Source organism: Chanos chanos, chromosome 5, assembly GCF_902362185.1.
Source record: "Chanos chanos chromosome 5, fChaCha1.1, whole genome shotgun sequence".
Taxonomy (NCBI): domain Eukaryota; kingdom Metazoa; phylum Chordata; class Actinopteri; order Gonorynchiformes; family Chanidae; genus Chanos; species Chanos chanos.
In genome coordinates, this window is record NC_044499.1 from 43,528,315 (window position 1) to 43,551,699 (window position 23,385).

The 23,385-nt window shown below is 43.5% G+C and overlaps 1 protein-coding gene across 1 annotated transcript in view; it reads right to left on the reverse strand.

Moving 5' to 3' along the window:
- tanc2b (tetratricopeptide repeat, ankyrin repeat and coiled-coil containing 2b) overlaps positions 1–17,555 on the reverse strand; it is a 41,858-nt gene extending 24,303 nt beyond the window's left edge. Inside the window, exons 1-2 of the mRNA XM_030774218.1 lie at positions 17,399–17,555; positions 306–454 (exon numbers count right to left, since the gene is read on the reverse strand). Of these exons, the coding sequence (XP_030630078.1) occupies positions 306–454; positions 17,399–17,519 (270 nt within the window). The 5' untranslated portion in view covers positions 17,520–17,555. The remainder of the gene's footprint in view (positions 1–305; positions 455–17,398) is intronic.
- Positions 17,556–23,385: the final 5,830 nt, after the last annotated feature.

The window sequence follows — 23,385 nt, forward strand, 5'->3', positions numbered from 1 at the left end:
TGTTCCTGTCCTGTGCCTCCATGTTGGCTCTCTTTCCATTTCATCCATTCCTTATCAATGAATGTCACGAACTAATGATTGCGTGACTGTCCCAGATATGTGCCTTCGTGCTGGCTCTATTTCCACTCTGCCTGTTCCTTTTCTATGGCTGTCATTGTCATTGTAGCTGTTCTATGCATCTTCCATTTTTGTTTCCTTCCATGCATTTTAATGCTAGCTAATTATGACCATGACTATTCAGTGCCTCCATGATGAACACGTTCTAAGTGCGTTTATTCAGTCTTTACAGTAGTTTGGGTCAATACCTGTGTGTCGTCAGGCTCTTCCATGCTGTACTGTGCTCCCGGGGGTCCCTCACTTACTTTGTCTCCAAGCAAGAAGCCAAGCCGTGTCATCAATGTGTTTGCCGCCTCATTCACCGAGGGAGGGGGACCAAGCTCCTGACTCACTTCTCCTAACAAATTGGAGAGAGAGAGAGAGAGAGAGAGAGAGAGGGAGAGAGAGAGGGAAAGAGAGAGAAATAGAGACAGAGACAGAGGGGAGTGGGGGAGAGCCACTGAGTGAGAATATGCTTGTACCGGAATGAAAGAAACACAGAAATGAAAGTTAGCACTCTGTGGTAGCAATTTAGGGGCAACCTGTGTGGTAAATATCTTAGACTGTGAATAGCCTGCTAATTAACAATTATTCTACTCTCCAGGGATATATAGAAAGCAAAACAAAACTGCTGGTCCCTTCACATATGTTTAGCAGCAGGCTCTCTTAACTCAACCTCTTCACTGAATACAAAGTATGTTTCAGGACAGATATAATGAAGCCTGCCTGTGTCACCCAGCACAGCACATTCATCAATTCCCACTGACAACACACACTCGGTAATAGAGATTAAGTAGATGATCTGAGTAAGACAGACAGAGAGAGAAAGAGAGAAAGAGAGAGAGAGAGAGGGAGGGAGGGAGGGCTGGAGGGGGAAAATGAAAGGGTAAAAAGAAGAACACACCTGCTTTCTGACATGCCATTCCTTGAATTAGAGTCCGAAACTCCACTATGCGGTATAATCAAAAAAGGCTGTGTGTGCACAGGTGTGTGTGTGTGTGTGTGTGTGTACAGAAATGTCTGGTGCTAGAGGGAAAGCAAGGAGAACACACCCACTTCCACCCACTTCCACACTACCTGATCTGGAACCACGTCCCGGAGAAGGTCTCTCTCTATCTCCCGCTATCTCTGGATCTGTATGTGCCTGTATGCGTGTGTGTGTGCGCGTGTGTGTGTGTGTGTGTATTTCTTTTAGGCGGGCACGGTGAGTCTTGCTTGACACACCCAGCTGTTTTGAGAAGCACAGAACTGGGGCACGCCCCATCTCTACAGTGGGCTACATAACTATGAAGGCTTTCACTGCCGCCATTGAGATTAATGGGGAGCAGGCAGCAAACAGGTGCAGTGACCGAGCTGGTCCTACCCTGAAAAGGCAGGTGCCTTTGTTATGCAGACAGCATATATTTATCCATAAAGAGAATTTCAAGTGTCCTTAGTAAAGCACTTGGTTACCTCATCCAGTACAAAATGCACTGGTGTGTTTTCCATTCCAGACATAGTGTGAGTCAAACCAGAAATACAGCACAAATTCTCAGTATTACAGCCCAAAGCTAGAGTGTGTGCTTGTGTGTGTGCGTGTGTGTGTGTGTATGTGTATGATACGCAGAGAAGTAGATATTATCTTCAACATATCTTAAAAAGCGGAACAAATGACCCAAACCAAAACAGTGATACTCCTGACATCAAAGAGAATTCCACACAGTTGCTAAACAACAGCACGGCCGACTTTGAGCCCTCCCACAGTGTGTGATTCACAACAAAATTGTACTATTGTCCCCTGATTGTGTGCCACCCTCTGGTTCAAATATGCATGAATGTATGTGTCTGTGTGGGTGTGAATATGTGTGTGTGTGTGTGTGTGTGTGTGGGTGTGTGTGTGCTTGTGTGTGTTGTCATGATGACTGGGCCAGGTACACATACTTTAGACAGCAGTCTCCTGTGCCCAGGATTGACGGACGGGTTTGACTTGACTGGCAGGTGTCAGACATGTCATGAGGATGGACAGTGATTCGGTGACCCGCTGTGATGTCACTGTTATGAGCACTATGGTTACACTCATCTGACACTGACAGGGCTTATGAATGCAGGGCAGTCATTATTATATCAGTGCGTTATGCATATTTTCACGTATGTTTCTTTGTCTGTTCTATTTAAGCAACTGTCAAGAGACCGCGATGACAACTTATTCACAAAAAGAACACCCATGTTCCCATTCAAATTTGGAAGCAACGGCAGTCATCCAACATATAAATATTAATGAAAATAATTACACCGCACAACATTTAGCAATCTGTGTGGGTGCGTGTTTCTGAGCATGTGTGTCTGTGTGTGTGTGTGTGTGTGTGTGTGACTGATGACCTTAATGCAGAATTCTGAATCCTCTGTACATCCTGGGTCTGAGGATGTTGTGTGTGACAGTAGTCAGATGTGACTATACATAGACAGCCACAGAGCCCACGCTCTCACCTCAGATACACTTCGCCGCAGCTATGTATAGCTTTCACACAATGTGACTGTGCACAGCACACAAACATCACTACACTGCATTACACACGCACACACGCACGCACGCGCACGCACACGGACACACACTCGGAACATCATCCAGCCTCTCTTTTCTCCAGGTTGTGCGAGGTTAAGTAGGGGAAAGAATGAGAATCTAATAATACATTCCTCAAAAATGTAAACATAGTTTGTGTGCTGATACGTACGCACCTTTGATGATTACTGTCTTATGCTAATCATTCATAATGAAAAGAACACACACACACACACACACACACACAAGTGCCTTTGCTTATCTTGGAGAAAACCACTTATCCCATGACAGTCATGCATTCCGTACGGACACTGGCATTTCTTATCAAACATGTTACCAAATCATGTAAACCCCCTCAGCCGGAAAACAGGAATATGAGAAAAAAAGAGAGCATGAAACACTTCCTTGCCCCCCCCCCCCCCACATCTTCTTCTCTTTCCCTCCCTCCTGTCATCCGCAAATTCCAGCACACCGAAAAAAAATAAATAAGACAGATGGTTGCTATGGCAACAGTCAGTGCCGTAAGGAGGGGGTGTATGTGTTTCCCATGCGGTGGTGGATAAGTCTCTCCTTGCCTTCACAGTGAATGTGTGTGTATGTGTGTGTGTGTGTGTGTGTGTATGTGTGTGTATGTATATATGTGTGCATGTGTGTGACTGAGCTAGCTGCCCTATGCCAGCTTGCCAACGCAGCGTGAGGACTTCGGACAGGGGTGCCAACGCTGCGGCACAGGTGCAACAGGAGAGAGATGTGTTGACTGGTAGAAACTAGCCAGTCAAAATCAACGTCAACATTCATCATCACCGGAGGTGTTCAAACAGGCAGTCTGATAAACACAGCAGTTTGTCACTGAGTGCTGGGTGAAGGGGGGTCTGTGTGTGTGTACGTGCGCGCGCGTGTGTGTGTGCGTGCTTGCGTGCGCCCGCGTGCGAGCGTGCGTTTGTGTGTGGGTGCGTGTGTGTGTGCACACATGCGTTAGCAGCAGCGGTAAGCTTCGCAGTCTCGGAGGGAGAAGCAGCATAGGACCCTCTGCAGGGGCAGCTGACTCACGCCTGTTAATGAATCTACTCATTACTCTCCTGTCTGACACGTTCACTGTCCTGATCATCAGCAGGAGCCTGGGTTCTGCTGCTCTGCTCTGTTTTCCACTGTTCCCTGCCCCGCCCCCACATTACCACTGTATCGTCATTGGCTCAGATGCACCGTCGACTACTGAGCTAACGGGACGAGGGAGAGATGAGAAATTCATACGCACCTTTGACTGATACGGAGTCTAAATTAGTCCAGGATTCAAAATAACATGGAAGAAAGTAGAAGCAGACAGGAAAATAGGACGTACAAATGAGGCAAATTCATTTGGTGCATCAGAGAAGTATGAGCAAATTGTTTTTTTATTTTTTCCCTAAACAGCGCAGTAAATAGATTTCATATTGCTTCGTCAAGGATGGATGATGATGTAGATGAGGTATATTTCAATCTGCAAACAACAATTTTATGATCAGCGTTAAGACCGGCATCGCTGCCTGCTGGCTGGGTATGTAGAGTGATTGTGTAAATGATAAACTCTGTATATCTTCGGTCGTGCCTGCAAATACACACACACACACAGACATACACACATGTTAGACACAGACAGGGATGTCTGGAATCCCGACGTGAGATGTGAATGTTCTTACCAGGAGTGTGTGTGTCCAGGTTGGGATTCCGTGCAGTGGAAGAAGTATGTGTAGGGGAGCCAAGCTCAGAGTCAGGGATGCGAGGGCTCTCCACAAATTTAGCTTTCCGCGGAGGGGCTGGGAGCAGACAAACGCAAACAGACGCACAGATACACAGACACACACGCATGCACACGCGCGCGCACACACACACACACACACACACACACACACACACAAACACACACACAAACACATAACAAACCACAAAGAGGCAGAGGAAGGAGCAGGGACAGAAAGGGGTCATCAGCCAGGGTCAGAACAGAGAACAGATGGAACGTGTGTGCGTGCGCGCGCGCGTTCGTGTGTGTGTGTGTGTGTGTGTGTGTGTGTGTGTGTGTGTGTGTGTGTGTGTGTGTGTGTGCGTGCGCGCGCGCGTTCGTGTGTGTGTGTGTGTGTGTGTGTGCGTTTGTGTATGTGCGTGTGTGAGACGTGGGGTAAAGTTGCACCATGTGAAGGTACTAATGGTCTAAAACAGACTATAAACAGACTGACCAGTCACTGCAGATAAGCCTCAGGATCTGCCTCCACTCACTGCGTTGTGTAATCACACACACTACTGCACAAGTGTTCAATGTCAGAGCTTAATACATTTCTTCTCCTTTTCTCTTTTGTGTTCTTAGTCCTTGCTTTCCTTTCTTTACATCCAAGTCATATATGTGCGTGTGTGTGTGTGTGTGTGTGTGTGTGTGTGTGTGTACATAATTGCATACATAACTGAATGACCAAACCACATTCCATAAGAGTTTCTGACAGTCAGTGTTGGTGTAACACGAAACTGAGAGACACAGAGAATGTAAGGTATTCTCGCACGAGTCTAACTGAACACAACTGGAGAATGCTCGAATGACTGTGTTGAAACATCCATAAGGACAGGATGTCCACACAAGACAGCAACGTGCAATCAAAAAAAATCTCCAATCGCAATGACACCTTCAAAACGTCCAAAAAGCGAAGATTCCGAAAAGAGTATCGACATGTACGGCATCTGTGAGAACGCTGGATCATTCAATTTACGGCGATACAGTTTTTTTTTTCCCTCTCTTACTTTGTTTCAATCTGTCCCCGAGAAACATGATAGCCTCAAATATTAATCAATATGCCTATTTCAAATATTAACCAATATGTCTATTTCAAATATTAATCAATATGGCTATTTCAAATATTAATCAATATGGCTATTTCAAAGTGTGTCGCTCTGGGAATGATGAGCAGTGAGAGAGCACTACAACGCACACAAAGTCAATTTGGTTAAATCAACATTGTGATTAAGTTACTGCTTCAGAAAGATATTCTGCCTGCAACCTTTGCCATAGCCTTGATTTCCGGTATGGCTGTTGTAACAAAATTATACTTTTTCCACTGTCTGGGATAGAAGAGACTGGCTGTTCAAAAGAGGAGTATTAAACTGAATTTAATATCTTGACTTTCACACTGATATGAACTGAATTACCGTGGTAGAAATCACACACACACACACACACACACACACACACACACACACACACACACACACACACCAGTAACCCAATCAGTGATGTGTATTGTGTGGGTGACTTAGATTGTACTTTTAACCATTAAAACATCTGATGAGGCCAGTAAACAGCTGGGCTGCTTCAGTTTGGTGTGTGTGTGTGTGTGTGTGTGAGAGAGAGAGAGAGGGAGAGAGAGAGAGCATGGATCAAAGCAAGGTTCATTCGAGGCCAAGCGTTGTGTGCAACGCCATGTTTCTCAACTTCTGTCATGCCTCCCTAGACTATGAATACCGCCTGTTAGTAATGTGGGCAGCAATGTGTGTGTGTGTGTGTGTGTGTCAGCCATCAATGCCCAGAGGACTGGTCAAGGAAGTGACAGAGCCAACACAGATGCAGAGAGAGAGGAGGAGAGCAAGAGTGAGGAGAGAGAGGGAGAGGGAGAGAGAGAGAGAGAGAGGGAGGGGGGGAGAGAGAGAGAGAGAGAGAGAGAGAGAGAGAGAGTCAGTCATCAGAGGTGTGAAATTTCCTGTCCAGATTTGTGCCTCAGTTAAGAATCCATGCAGGTGCTGTGAGAACACCAAACAAATGGGCTATCTTTATTCTGATGCTGACAACTTTTCAGAACAACGAAGAAAACCTCCACACAAACACATATCTACACGTTCACAGCTACCAAAGCAAACAAAGAATAAAACCCCCAAAATGCTTTTTTTTAAAAAAAAAAAAAAAATCCAAATTACACCACCTTTGATTCTAACCATCATAATCTCCATCCTCAGAGATTATGACAAAAAAAAAATCCCACGGGAAACAATCTGAAGAATCATAACGTTCTGACTGAGGAAACTAGGAAACGCTCACGTGTGCCCCCCCCCCCCCCCCCAAAAGAGCATTTAGAGTCACTGCTCTTCAGTAAAGCTTTGACGCTCAAAGCGGTCCATCATCATCCTTAATGAACTAAGGAAGGCCTTTCTTCCACATTCCTCTAAGCCTGTTCTTTGGCCTAAAACAGTCACTGTGAGCACTGGACCATTTACCACAGTCATCTAATATTTCAAACCCTGCAGGCTCTTTTTTGAGAACAGCTTTTCAGAGCGCTGAACCAAAAAGAGTTTTAATGAGTTATCAATGTTCTAACAATGTCAGGGAAACATTATGGAGCGCACTGACAGCAATGCAATGTTAGTGTTGGGTCTCCTCCCTCGAGTTCTCCAAGCAGCGGAGCTGACATTATGATGGATGGCAGTTAGCTTATCTACTGCTATGCTAATGAGTACGATTTTGCATGCGTGAGCGTAAGAACGAGAGAGAGAGAGAGAGAGAGAGAGAGAGAGAGAGAGAGAGAGAGAGAGAGAGAGAGAGAGAAGACAGAGAGACAGAGGGAGAGAGGGAGAGAGGGAGAGAGAGAGCGATGGGTTACGGTGGCTGAGGCTGCAGCCAACTCTTTGGCTTTGGAGAGCTAATCAAAGGGAAATCTTTCCTGAGACTGTGTGTATTGTGAATGCGGAGAGAGTGAGGGGTGAATATTAAAGAGAGGCGTGAAGCTGACAGAACCTTCAGATGCAGTTTGGGCTCTGAGCCCTACATGTCCAGCTGAATAAAATCTGACGTGATCCAGAGATTCCCCTGGAAATATGTAACAGAAAATGTCTGAATACAGCACCAAACAACTGTCACTGAACAAGGCTCTATTACAATCTTTTTTCATTATGACGTGCTGTATTTGATATGTTACAGTTTGTGTGACTGTGTCGATTTTGCACACAAACACAAGTGCAAAGACACAAACACACACACACACAGACACACACACACACACCATATGTGAAACCTTGAATAGACCAAGATCATTCATGTGTGGCCCATATCACTATGGTAACCTAAAAGAGAATGAAAGCATTCTGTGGGTCCTGCACCTTTGCTGGTTTCTCAGTAAATCATACAACTATAATAATGATACATCTGACTAACACACCCTCCCACCTTACCAGTATAAACTCTTTGACTGAATTAGCACGGATTCATTTTCCTACATTTTAATTTCTAAAGAAATGAGTTTTGTTTAGGAACAAATATTTTTAATTTTTAAGAGACTGTGAAACCATCATGTCCGCCACACTTACTTCTAGCCAATCAGAGCTGTTTGCCTCCTCGTCCTCTTATCAGCTCATTGTCCAATCATCATGAGCACCCGTTCCTTGTTCATTGACTCATTTGGACAGCAGTATATATATATACCTCTCGCCTCTGTTTACGCCTTAGCAAAGTCTCTTGTTCTCAATGAGTGCACCAAAACATGGTCCTACTGACCGTATGTCTAGTACTGTGTGTTTTTTCCCTGCTCTGTTTCTTTGTTTTTAATTCCCTGTTTTGCCTCTTACCTTAGAACCGTGTACTGTTTTTGGCCCGCGTTAGAGATCTGGATTGGGGAAAGCTTTTTGGAAATAAAGTCAAGGACACGCATCCTGCAGCTCTGAGAATTTGTGACGCAGCCAAACAAGGATTCCACCGCTAACTTAAAATAGATTTGACCTAATTTGAACTCTGACATTCTGAACTTTGACACCGTATCATTTACCTATTTACAGCCCCTATGGCACACAGGTCTGTAACTGCTCTTCAAGGTAATACTTAAGTTATCGTCCATCTGCTAAGTGAAATCTCCTCACCAATCAATACAACACAAATTAAGTCATTAACCCAATCACGCACACAACCCCTCAAAATTCACTGCCGGTAATAGCAACCAGGGGCATCCTCAAAACGGAAAAAAACGTATCACTTGTTGAACCTCAGAATCCCTTAAAAAAAAAAAACACGATATAATAAAATGAGATAATGCTACGGCAGTCAGTCAGACGTGCGTCTTCCCGTATATGAGAATGAGATGACAGATGGAGAGATGAGGAGCTCTCCAGTTCTAGCTGATGCTGTGATTCACCTAATTGCAGTGCTGCTAGGCGAACCCCAGCCAGGCAGACAGGCGTGGCTCTCCGCTGTAACAGATATTCATACTCGACATATTCATCCTCAGACATAACACCGCTGTATGCTGACATTCTGAGTATAAAAAAAGAATAACATACACGCACCCAAAACACCAGCGACGTGCCATTAAACTTGTGCACAGGCAAGGCTGCAGTTAGTGAGCTTCTATAGGTCCTCAAATTGATGGCTCTTTAGCTGCTATTTAAAGCTAGAGAAAATACGGCTTTTTTAACTGCCCGTTATTTTTTTTTTTGTCTTGTCTCAGTAGCTGCAGTCTAAATCTATATATCTCTGATGCTTATTTCCATGTGAGGTAAATCATCAGCAATAACTGTGTGCATTAAGCACATTCAACAAACCTCCTGAAGCCAAGCAACAGCGGCACAGCTAAGGAAAGAGTTATCATTTTTGGGTACATAAAAGAGTCCAGAGGGGCAAGAGTGAAGGGTAAGTCATGGATTTTAATAAAGCACTTTACTACACTGTAGAGAGAACAGTCAATGACCAACACATGACAAGACAAAGTAAAAGTAACAAGAAAAAGTAACGGGGCCAATGCTCATATCACACACACGCACACACACACACACACACACGCACACAATCATACAGTAACACACATGCACATTCACACAGCTCAGTAACACCAGAATTAGCTGTGCGGCTGATGGTTGTAATGCATTGGTAATCCCACTGCTCTGTTTTGTAAGCAAATCATTATCAAGACTATTAATAGCACACTGCAGATTCTCTCTCCCTCTCCCTTCTTTTCCCTTTTTTCTTTTTTTTCTTTCTTTTTTTTTTTTTTGAAAGTCTTCTCCCATCCTGTCAAATGTTCATTCAGACTGCGATTCTTTTTTTTTTTTTTTTCCGGTCCATTCCGCATTCTCCCTTTCAAAAGCAGTGTTTGAGATTAACACGATTCAGAATCATTCTACAGCCACACTCCTACGCACCACCGACAGAGAGCTCCTCTCTTTTATGATCGGTCACTGCTTGGGCAAACTTCAGCTCTTCCACGGCAATATTTTACATACGCAGACCCTGTTCATCTCCAAAGTAAGAGAAAACAAATTGAGAGAAGAAGGGAAAAGAAGAGAGAACAGGAGGCTTTCAAAGCACTTTGAGCTCTCTCCTAAATGAATCTCTCTCACATTAATCATACTATGGCATGAGCAGGCTCCATAGAGATGTGCAGTTCTATCCAGGTTTGTGTCATTTCTGTGTTTCAGGGGATGAAACGTAATTCTTCTCTGATAACTACCAACTGCTTATATATGAAACTTCAAATAACCTTCTCTGTGTTGCTAAGAACATTTCACTTTGTCATCAAATAGCGTGAACAATATTCTGATCATTTTGCAGCGGCTGAATAGAGTCACCATTAGGTATTTTTGCTCATCAACTGCCGTGTTCACGGTGTAAGTACCAGAGCAAATAGAGTCACATCTGTGAAGATTCTCATTTAGAAAATAAACAGCGAGGCCCATACCTCTCAGTCTTGTATACCATCTATTGAATGCGAAGTTCATGGACTTTTCCCTCAGAAACAGCTGTTGATTTGCTCCATTACATAATCTCATATTATTTCCACTCGCCTTTGAATTTCGCCGCTCTTATTATCCACGGGCAAGTGAATGGAACAAAATGGCACTGAACGTTATCTGTTTTCCAAGGTGACTCGTTACTTAAGGTAAAAATGAGAAGGAACAGGGTCTGCTTTACCAGCAGTTTCGAATTTTGAAGCATTTTGAACGGAGGCAAAAGAGAAGACTGCTACAATATGATGTGTCTCGATGGGAGGTATTCCAGCAAGAATGTCTTCCCTGAATGTTTATCCAGGCTGGATGTCTCTAAGTACTTTTACATTTAAAGACAAAATACATTAACCACTCTTTATCTCTCTCCATAAAGATACGAGCATAAAAGAAGACCACTTAAAAATGTAAAACTATATGAAATAAATATTATTCTCATAAGTCATGATCCGTCTCTCTGGTATGCAGTGTGTCTAGGGGGAACGATGAGATTAGACTGGTAATATTAAAAAAAAAAAAAAAAAACCCTCATGTTAATTGTTGCAGACTTTCTTCAGGCCCACCTGTAGTGTCGCCCTAACAAATGAGCAGCTTTTCAAGAAAACATTCACAAATGTGTCTTAACGTCACACCAATATAAATAGCTCCCACTCAATTCCTTAAAGCAGGAATTCATCAGAAACACACACTTAAACGAACACGTCATCAGGTCATCAATCAGTCTCATCCTCCAGGTACACAGGGGTCTTACACACACACACACACACACACACACACACACACACACACACTGTGATACACATACACACACATTACAAAAGACAGGAGATCATCCACTTCACATTATGATGGATGTACAGATTTCTGCCTTGAGTAGACCTCTTAACCACAACACTGCAGCATAATAAACCTCCAACAGGCTCTTAGTTCTGTATCATTACATTCTAGCACAGATCTGCTACGCAACAACTGAATAACCCAAATGTTATATTATCAATATGCTGAATACACTATCCACAGCACAAAAATTCTTGTCTCGCCACTGCAGAGGGCTGCCAAAGGATGAATGCAGAAAGCTTCTAAACCAGTTCATGCAAAATGCAAACCATCCATAATGCTTTAGAACACCCACAACATCTCATCTCACATATATATACCACCCCCATCTTCTATAAGCCATCCATAACTGAAGGGGCTTAACTGGAGTCAAACCCAGGGTGAAAGCCAGGAAGGGAGAGAGAGAGAGAGAGAGAGAGAGAGAGAGAGAGAGAAAGCTAGAAAGAGAGAGAGAAAGCTAGAAAGAGAGGGAAAAACAGAGAGATAGAGGTGGTGTGAGAGCATGTATGGAGGGTGGGGTTCTCCAGCTTACCATGTTCAAACCAGCTCCCGCATTCTGTTGGCAGGCTGGTGTAAGGTGCCAGCTCTCCCCCTTCTCCGTCCAACGACACAAACAGCCCTTGCGCCCGTAGCGACGGCCAGCTCATTCAAAAGGCCTGTCTGTGCCTACGCCCGTGCACAGTAGCCCACCACGGGCAAACAATCACCCCGGGACCAGCTCAGAGGAGTCTCCCGCCCCCCCCGGCCACTGGTCGCAAAGATGTTGACTGCTCACTCTGCACTAAAACAACGCCGGAGCTGGGCAGAGGATGGGAGAGAAAGGGGGGGGGGGGGGGGGGTGATGGAAGAGGAGAAGACGGAGGTGGACGGAGAAATCGAGCGGCAGTCGCTGTGTCGGCCGGAGATGAAAGCCCCTCAGCGCTTCGTACTGTGAGCTGTCCGCAAACAAATAAACGGACACGACAGGCAGGAAGACGAGTCCAGACACTTCATTCCTCTTCTTCCACTCTGCTGTGTTCTTCTGCAACTTGTGTGTGTGTCTCTCCCTCTCTCTCTCTCTCTCTCTCTCTCTCTCTGGATCTCTCTCTCTTGAGCATGCAAGCGTGTCCGTTTTAGCACGTTACGTATGTACGACAGAACACCTCCGCGGAACTGAACGCAGAGCGGAGAACGCAGAGCGGAGAACGCAGTACACAAGCAGAGGCAACTGGCAGAGAGAGCTCAGGTCTCTGCTACAGCAGATGAATGGCGCAGTGCTGCTGTTGTCATGGCAACCACCGGGGAGGAGGCCGGGAAAGGGATGGGGGAAAAAAGAAAAGGAAAGAAATGAAAGGAAAAAAAAAGAAGAAAAAGAAGAAGAAGAAGAAGAAAAAAACAACGACCAGAGGAGGGGGAGGAAGGTGTTTACTGAGGGGAGATGTTGAGGTGGAATGGAAAACAGCAGCACTGACAATGTGTTAGAAACATCAGCAAGGTTACATTTGGGTTTAGGGAGGACCCCTGACATGATGAACTCATCTTTCTGCTGTGTCATTGCCTCTGGCCAAAATGACCTTGTGTTAACCTTGGGATCTCCTCTCTCTATATGTATAATTCTCTCTCTCTCACTCTCTCTCTCTCTCTCTTACTCCCTCTCTCTCTCTTACTCTCTCACTCTCTCTCTCTCAGTCTGCCTGTCTGTCCATCTGTCCATCCATCCATTAATATTCTTCTTAAACGCATCTCTCTATCCTTCTGCATTGTTCCATGCATATCAAAGAGAGAAATTAACCGTAAACATTTTCATTGATGCATATTAATCCACCACAGGGATAACAACTTCAAAGCATTGACAGAAACTACAAAAAATGCATTATTTAATTTCTAAATTTTTTGGTGTTTCTCTTTCTCCTCCCCCTCTCCTCCTCATACTATCTCCCACTGCATTTCTTTCCAGGATAGGGATCATTAATGAGTTTGAGAGCTCTTGCTTGTAACCTTCTTAAAATAGACCATGTACTGGTGAATGCCAAATAAATCAACGTTCCCTGCAATCGCATCACAGAACGCTTGCGCTAATATTCAAGACTGCCAAAGACAAGTCCCAAAAAAAAAAGTCCCGAAAAACCCCAGGATCTGTCAAGTTTTAAAATTCACAGTGCACATAAAGAAAATGACAGATTGTGCCTTTACGTTACTTTTGAATAGTAAGGAAAGTTATACAGAAGAACAGAATACCGTCTTCTTCTCACAAACGTGGATTTTTTTTTCTGAATCTTCAGCAACCGGAAAAGCCAGAGAACACGACAAGGGTGGCTCATTTTGTCTGTACATTGAATAAACGCTTATGCTTTTTGACTCATCAAATCTAATGAAATCCCTAAAGGCAAACAGCTTTTTTTTAAAACTCCTGATTGCATTTTTCTGTGTAAGTGAACACAGATTTATGACTATAATATCACCACCTTCTTGTTGCCTTAATATCTCTGCTTGTCACCTTGATGAAAACTTGCATTATACAGCATATTTACAAACTCTAAATTTCAGTTTATTATTGAAACATACTCTACAATATATTCTACCTGCACCCCACAGAAACAAAATCAAATTGACAGTTGAATATTGCAGGTCAGCACTCTGCTGGAGTAGAATGAGTCTGTCGGATAACTCAGGCAGAATCGCAAAGATGAATCAGCCAGTGGCTTTGAGATATCTTTATTCTTATTATATTCTCAGTGGTCTAACGATCACTGGAAATATCATAATGATTAACATAAATAATCAACACATGAAAATTAAAAATGCTCTTAATAAAAAAAAGAGTACAAAAAAAGCCCTGAAGCACAGTGCCACACGCTGTCTGTGAAATTCTCTCTCTCTCTCACACATGCGCGTGAGCACACACACACACGCACTCGCATGTGCATGCATACACACACGCGTGCACACACACACACACTCACACACACACTCTCTCTCTCTCATCATCATTCATCTTGTCTTTGCCCTCTCCACCTAAGATAGCTCTAAGCTTCAAATGTCACATTTCCATTCAGCTGAACAAATGGCTGAGTGCATGAGGGGGGGGCAGAGGTGCTGGGTGGGGTGGGATTTATAATTGGGGTATGATTTGGAAAGGCTGAGGGGAACAGACTCAGAACAGGTAATGGGGACTATGAGGGGAAAGGGGTCCACAGGCATAAATGTCAACCTCCCTAAGGTGATCATTATATTATCTAGTCAGAAAACTGACCTAGATGTATGCAACAGTCACTCATTACTCAAAGACTTTCATCAGCATAAACAAGAGAAGAAAGGAAAAAAAAAGGAAATGCATTGGAGACCGGGTTAATAAGAGCTCTCTGATCATGGAATGGATAAAGAAAACAGATAATGGATAAAAAGGGTGTGTGTGTGTGTGTGTGTGTGTGTGTGTGTGTAAAGTGGGGGGGGGGGGGGGGGGGGGGAATCACTGTCATTTCATCAAGCCAATTAATGGGCTTGAAGGGCCAATGCAATTTTCCCTCTTTACATGAGAATCTATAGGGATGGCAGTAATTGTATTGATTGTAAGTTGTTAATTAGAGGAGAGTCAGTCTGATAGTGGGGGAGACACAGCCTGAGAAAATTTCATCAGTCAAGCTACCAGCAGAGAGTGTCAGTTCAGCAGGGCCTTTAGATGAGTGGAACAGATATGCAATCAACAAGTATCTTATGAAACCCATAACAATTATACTGCCCACTGCTGCCGTCACAAGCAATGAAGGCTCTGGTCTCACATGCTGACAACAAAACTCAAATTAAATGTCAATACATGGACAAAGCCCATACAGCTTTACAACCCCACCACATTTATTCTCCGAGACATGAATAAAAGGCCTCTCAACAGGTGCGTACACAAAATCTGCTTCGGAGAAAACTGTGATCAACTGAACGGAAAAGAACAAAAGCAATTGTGGCATTTGCATGGTCACAATCCCGCGGCTTTTGGAGAGAGGGGTCGGCCGAAACGCACCGGCAGGCCCCGTCTGGCGGCTCTCTCTCGGGTTTAGCCGAAGTCAGAGGGACCCCCCTGGGAGTCCTCATCTGGCACACAGGGGATTCACTCAGGAAATCATTGATTTGATAAAAAGGTCAGTGCTCTCATGGTGGGAGTGCTTGCTTTGTTCTGCACTGAGGTGAAGAGCTAGATAAAATCTGCCATTTCCTTTCTCCGAGTCGTAGACAAATCGTAAATGGAGAGAGGGGGGAAGAGTAAGAGAGGGGGGAAGAGTAAGAGAGAGAGAGAGAGAGAGAGAGAGAGAGTAAAAGACAGACAGACAGACAGACAGACAGACAGGGAGAATATACATGTATTGTTTGTATTAGTCTACCCCGAGAATAAGAAACGTTCTGTGTTTACTGCATTTTCAATCTATCTACAGTGTCTCTATGCACAATGAAGAAACTTCAGTATAAACCGCTACTGGTTCATAAATGATAGAGCACAACGACTGCCACTTTTTTTCTTAATGAGCCAGGACTGCAGTCCTGCTGCCAGAAACCTGATGTGCTTTTAATGAATATGCACACAGTGAGGGAAGAGGGAGGGATAAAAACAATGTGCTTAATAAGCTGCCCAAGATTCATTAACGGAAATGAGAGGCTCTGAATTACGTATTATGGAGGAGAATTACAGGTCACCAACCGAAAATACAGTTGATAGAAGCGAAAAAGTGAGACACTGCTTTTGTCATCGGATCCGAATTCGAATATTAAACAGTCTAAACTACAAAACTGTGACCTCTCTGGAATTAAACCCTCCCTATGAGTGAACGGATTGGCTTTTCTTAGACAAAGAAAGGTTTTAATCAAACCAGTCATAAACACAATGCCATTGGCCATGACTCACTTTGATACCGACACTAACACCTCTCCCTCTCCCTCACGCTATACAATGGACTTCTCAGTATGCACTCAGATCTTGCCCAGATTGAGCCGTGAATATCCACTTCTCTGGATGAGCAGACCATCACAAGCAAGCAGAATGATCTCCAGTCACACCACAGAAAGCTATCACTGCAACTCAGGGAACCCCTGAACCGCGCAAATATTTCAATCACACTTCTATTTTACTGAAAAAAACACCGGCACTGGGAAACCACGCACAGAGATAGGCATGAACGCACGCACACAAACACACACACACACACACACGCGCGCGCACACACACACGCACACACACACGCACACACACACAAACATTTACACATAAATAGCCCCACAAAAGAAGGATCCTAAAAAAACTCATCAGACACAAGGAGTCATACTCATTTTAAACAACATGAGAGTATTTTAAAAAGGCACAACTATGTTAAGAAATTATGCAAGAACTGCGAGAAACTGCAATCTGAAATGTCAAGTCTGAAATGTTTATATGAGTTCAGAGACATTCCGTAGCGTTTTGGTTTCTGAATGGTTCATTGCATCACAGAGACTTGAAGTTAGCACTCCCTAGTGGAGACAGTAGACAACTGTGGAGCAGATAAAACTCAACTTCGAGACTGAATAAATGAAGCTACTGCAGAGATCCTGCACAGCATCCCACTCCACTCCTCCTCGCTCCTCAGCTTCTTCCTAGCATTTTTCTTCCATATGAATCACACTTCTGGCAAAACCTCTGATGCTAAATATGTAAAATGGCAAAAATAATGCATACTTAAGGGGGAGTTGCTTAATGAGGTTATTGTGAATGTGTGTGTGTGTGTGTGTGTGTGTGTGTGTGTGAGTGCGCGCGCGCGCGTGTGTGTGTGTGTGTGTGTGAGAGAGAGAGAGAGAGAGAGAGAGAGAGAAAGAGAGAGAGAGAATCTGCATTGGAATAATGAATTTCTGAATAGCTCAGATTAGCACAGGTGACAGTCTATATGTGACTGTGTGATTGTCTGAGAGGGTGTATTTCCTGTACGTCTGTCAGTGTGTGCTCAGGGCCCATATGTATCCAGTGTCTCAGAGTAAGAGTGTCGACCTGACATCAGCCACCCAACCCAACTTCAGATCCATAGTGTTCAATGTACAGGATTAAGAAAGGCAAAAAACTGATCCTAGATCAGCACTCTTGCTCTGAAAAATCTGATAGATACTGCCCTTGTTTTGTTTATTTCTTCTTTTTTTTTTGCTCTGAAAACCATGGGGAAGTAATGATACCCAGTGACAGAGTCAGTGTTGGTGTTCTGGAGAGTTCTGTACCTGTGCCAGTAACTTTCCTGACTGGTTGCAGTCGCACGCTGATGGTCTGATGCATGAGCAAAGGAGAGGAGGGTAACGAGCGAGACATGCCCTCCATCATGCGTATGTGCTGCAGGCCCTCTGCCATGTGAAGAGGAGGCAAAGTGTAGTCTCCCTCAAAGGCACAATCGCTGTCTATACTGCCACCTGTAAGAGTGGAGGACACATAGCAGCATGAGCAGTTTTCATCACTCTCTACCCCAGCAGCTGTCTGCATAAGTTTTCCTAACCCCTTTGCAAAGTATTGACTCACAAGTCTAACAGTGTTACCATGGTATTGTTATTAATCTTAATAAAGATGCTCAGCTAGTAATATATTATATGACTACTTTATAAAAGTGAAAGCAAAAAAATCGTGGCAATAATGAAAGCAATCAAAATGTCTCTCTCCCCCTCTAGTTTCAAGATTAAATTTAGTCAGAATGTACACAAAATATTTCTAATGCAGTTCTTGTGCACGAAAACAAAATAATATCGCAAAGACCATGCCAGTAAAACACAAGCATTTCAGGAAAGTAGCTGTATAAAAGAGTGTCTTTGACTTTCTTTGTCCTTCTAAAATCCAGCGCAGAAAGGGACTAGAATGACAACTTTAACAGGTACCTACCTTGCCCGGGGAAACTGGAGTTCGGATTTAAGCCTGGGGTGTGTTGGTCTGTCAGGTCCTCACTCCCTCCATCTGCAGAGGAGGAGTGAGAGAAAGAGGAGAGAGAGTGAGCCCGTGGCGGAGGGGCGAGAAGGGAATGCTCCAGTAGGTAAGTCAAGTGCCTGTCCATCGGCAGCGTGTTGGTGCGGAGCACGCCGAGTAAGGTGCTAACGCACAGACCCTCTATGCTCGTTTGCCGAAGCGCGCGTCTGCCACCCATCGTGGAGAAGTGCGGGACGGACGGTAAACGCCATTTCTTTATTTTCCCCATCAGTCCTCGGACGTCACCCTGACCCGGCGAAAATCTTGCGGCTGCCCCATGAAAGCCTGGAGCTTAAGACTAGACAGGAGTACAGCAGGGCACTATATCTGCTACCCTGGGCTTTGCTCTTACTGGGTGTTTGTTTATTTGTTGGGTGGGACAGATGTGGTTGAGGGAGGAGACATGGGGGGGGGGGGGGTGTCAGGCAGAAGGGACTGTGCCTCCCTTACTGTTCGATACTGTATATTATAAGTTCTCTGATGGATTAGCATTGTGCTAACGATACCAGGATCAATTACTGGGAGCCCTAAGGGAGCTGAGTGGCTGAGTTAGCCCTAAATGAGGGGAGGGAGGGAGGGAGGACATCGATGGGGGGGGGGTTCAGTTAATCTCTGCCAGGGGAGAGATCTGACAACATTACGCCTCTTTCCCCCGGTCGAAATCTATGGCACAGTATTAGCAATGCCAGAGCTAGGATTTGGCAGCTGCCAAATAACTATTTACTCATGATCACATAAAATACAAAAGTGTAATATTACACGGAAATAAAAGAAACAGTGACTGATCAGAACAGTATGTACTATGCCAAACATAGAGGAGTTTGATACTCTACATTTTTACAAAGGACACAATTAAAATTTTTCTTTTACTTTGCTGCTATACGTTTTTATTTTACACTTTTATATGAAATACTACAAGTCTACAAAAAAGAGGGAAAGAAACACAATAACATACTCTCATTCTCTTTCTCTTTTACACACACACATGTATACACACACACACACACGCACGCACGCACACAGGCCTTGAGAGCTGGTGGAAAGATCAAGTTGATCAATAACTGAATATTAGCAGCCTCAGGCACTGATAGTGTACTCTGCACATGTGCCGTGTCAGCCAGTGTTTGGCCTTCAAACGGACCCGCTTCTCAGTGTCCTCGGCTAGAGATTCAACCTTTATTTTACGCCGCTCCTAACTCATAAAAAAAAAAAGAAAAAAAAGAGCTTGTTCATTTCTAAAGCACTAAAGCAGACCATCAAGAAAGACATAAAAACAACTCGCGCCAAACGTTCGAACGGGTTAGCATGAAATTCACGACCTGGCTTCTGTCTGTTAGAGATAGCATGCCTCAAAAAAAAAAAAAAAAAAAAAAAAAGACACAGGAAATTACAATCTTGCTACAACACCATCAAAAGAAAATTTAAGCCTACAAAGATCAATTTTCTATTAAGGGGGGTACACATCCAAGTGGAGTGAAAGATGTGCCGCAGAATGAAAATGCACATTCACACCCCCCCCCCCCCCCCCCCCCCCCCCCCACCATCCTCTTGTTTATTTATTTATTTTTTTTTCAGTTCAGCATAGAGATTAAGATAAAGAAGGGAGGCTAAACAGAGGAGAGCAATTCATCCTCTGGAAAAAAAAACCAACAACTATCAATATGAGTCATCTGCAGTCTCCTTTATTAACTATGCACTTCGAACCCCTGGGACACATTTGCTACATATTAAGCGATTAAAGTGAATACTTTTCGATGACAGCGTGTGGTAAATCAATTCCTGTGAGTAGAGCACACATTTCTGTGAAACTGGAGCAATAGCTCCATTTTGGTTGCCCTCAAAACTAAAAAAGAAAGAAAAAAAAAAGAAAAGTAAAGCAAAATGTGCATTAAATGTCATGACAGACTTTTGGGGGGGGGGGGATAATACTGAATCAGTGAAACTATTAAAAATGCACAATTCCTTGTCCACGGATGACAAAATTTCTCTCTCTCTCTCTCTCTCTCTCTGTGTGTGAGAGTATATGTTGTGTGTGTGTGTGTGTGTGTGTGGGGGGGGGGGGGGGGGGGGGGGGGGAAGGGGGGGGGGGTTTGTGTGTGAGTGTGTGTGTGTGTGCGCACCTGTGTGTGATGTAGGAAAAAACATAACAAAAGTAGACATAGGATGAACTGTGAACAAACCTGCTTTTGAGCCTTTTCAGTGTTTTTTTTTTAACTGCTGCTTTTGAATGAATCACCACAAAACTTCAGCAACACAGACATCTGCTCCGACAGTACCTGACACCAGTCTGAATTTACAGTCTATCAGTCACACTCCAACCAATACACCCCCTTTCTCTCTCTCTCTCTCTCTCTCTCTCTCTCTCTCTCTCTCCCCCTCTCCCTAAGAAATAACTCACTCTTACAGAAAAAAAACAGCTGTTTTTGGTTATTTGGTTATCGCTGCCCGATATTACAAACACAGATATCCAGCATTACAAAGAAGAAGTCTGAAAATGCGTCTGAGAGAAAGGGGGCAGTTGATTTCTCCCATGAATGAGAATATTTGTCCTTTCTTGCATTAGCTAGTGTCACAGGAATTTATGTACGATTATGCAACATTACTTTGCAAGAGAGGCTATGAGTGCAGCAAGAGGATTATACACAGGGGAGTTAAACAGAGAGGGATAAAGAGATGAGGATGAGGTATTGGGATGAGAGGTACAGAACCATGTGGGAGCAAGCATGGGGCAGAAAACAAGTGATAATGTGGTGACAATGCTCCAGGGAGAAAAGGGACTTCTGTACCAAACAAGGAGGCGGGGGGAGGGGGGGGCACTGTTGAGGTAGATTTGACAGGAACTCCAGTGACAAAAAGAGTGCTCAACTTACTAACGTTTCATGAGGAACTGTTGCTAAGGTGAAGTTGGCAACTGTAAATCAGATGACTTTGAGAATCACTCTAAGATGTGAGGAGGCAGTTTCAATAAAACACTCCACTGAAAAAAGATTACATGCTGCAGCACATAATAGCCTTATTATGGCTTTAAAAAAAAAAAAGCAGCAAGTTTTACGAATAAGTGGTGCAAAGAACATAAGCAGCGGTCTACTGAACATCTGAGTTACATCCGATTACCTGTGCATCCTAAAGACCGATGTCAATTCCGATTCCAAGAACTGAACCGGAAAGAACATTTTTAATTCAAATCACAACCGAACTGGAAAGAACCATTCATTTTCTATTCAGACCAGAACTGAATTGGAAAGAAACATTCATTGTCAATCCAAATCAAAACTGAGTCTAAACCTGTTGATGACCTTGATTTTTGCCTGAAAATCAAGGTGTTGTGTTAGATTGCCTGTGACCGCCTTTTGAGAGGGAAGTATGCGTTAAGGCTCCGCAGAGCTTGAAACCAATGAGGCGCACAAGGGCGTTTTTCCTTCTTCTCTCTCTTTTTTTTTTTTTTTTTGCTTTATCTTTTTTTCTTTTTTTTTTCCCGTAAACAGCTGTTTAACAAGTGTTACAGCTGCGTAAGTACACGTCTTTCGATGCCCATTTGAAAAGATGTGTCATAACCAACTCAACCTTGGCAAAAGCCATATGCCTCCGAACCCAAACTCACACAACAGCAGATGGCCTCAGAATGAATGAGATTAAATTAACCCAAACGTAAAACACAGAGCTGGTTCAACAATAAATCCAATATTCTACCATGTCAGCAAACTGTGATGAGAAGTACAGTTCACTTTTTGGCTTTCAAAGCAGACCTGTAATTTCTTCATTTGGCTATAACCGAATTCTTATTACAATGACAAACTCAAGAACAGTCTCGCTGACCACATTAGTGAGACTGAACGGAGACTGACAAGAAAAAAAAAAAAGAAAAGAAAAGAAAAAAAAAAAAGAAGTCATTGCACACTGCTACCCTCTTATCAGTTACTGCTGACTGAGCACAACTCTTACAGCAGTCATTTACACCCAAAAAAAAAAAAAGAAGAAAAAAGAAAAAAAGACGCAAGGCGAGACATTTAATGCAGAGTGAAGAGGGGGTCAGAGAGACACAAAAAAGTGCCTGAGAGAATGACTCACAGGATATGTGCGAAAAACCTAAAGAGCCATACGTTGTTGTTGTTTTTTCTTTTTTTTTTAAATAAAAAATGAAAAGTTTGATTCAACATTTAGTCAAGTTGCTTCAGTCCAGCTCACGGGGCAACACAGACTGGAATGTTGTGTTAAGTGTATGCGTTTGTGTGGCAGGTGTGTGAATACATCCAGAATGCAGAGTGTGAATGAAGTGTATGAGGAAAGGGACTCTCAGTGGGGTAGCAGCATTGACGCATGTCTGTGCGTCACAGACTGGGCTTTGGAACCAATAGTCAGTGGGGGAAGAGTACAGCGCTACTGTACTCAGAGCAGTAGCAACTGAACGCTACTCTAAACAGATATCACACACACACACACACACACACACACACTCCTAGCCCTGAGACACATAATGTACGGTGGCACTTTTTGGCAGGCAGTGACACAACTAGCTCTAAAGAGGCTATTGATAAACTTTAGCTCTGGAGTACATTACATCAGAGCAATATTTACAAAATCATAACTGACAGAGCTTGTACTGGGGAGAAGGCCAGAAAAATGGCACAACTGACAAAGCCTTTCAAGGGCATCTGGAAATTAGTGTGGCCATTTCAAAAATTATACTAGCCTATATATACTAACTGGCTATGCTTCTAGCGATGTGAAGTAGCTACGCAACTCATTCCACACTTGTCATTTTCACATTGGATCCACTTTTCAGCAATATGATAATAATAAATGGCTTACAATAGCACCAGCAAAAATAGAGAATGAATCATTTTAGTGCAGTTTTGAGACCATGCTACATGACAAGCCTTAAAAAGTAAAGTCCTTTTCAAATGATTCTTACTGTATGAGACCTTGCATGTATTTCCTTACAATATACGTCTTGAATTCCTTAAGCCTCTCTTATACCAGCACACTAAAACATACCAACTCAAACAAACACACAGAACACGCTCACATGATAAGTAATTGCACTCTGAACCCTAATACTCAAGAACTCATTCTCAAAGTCCATTCTTCCATTATCATTCAGTAAAAACTTTCCTGACTGATGCTTAAAAATTCCCATTACCGAACCAGGGAGCGGTAAGGGGAGTGACAAAGTAAACTGAGATAAACAGAGGAGGAAAGTAAAAAGGGAAAAACAAGGGTGGGGCACAGGCTGAGGTGATGAGAGAGGAAAAAAGAACGAGAGGAA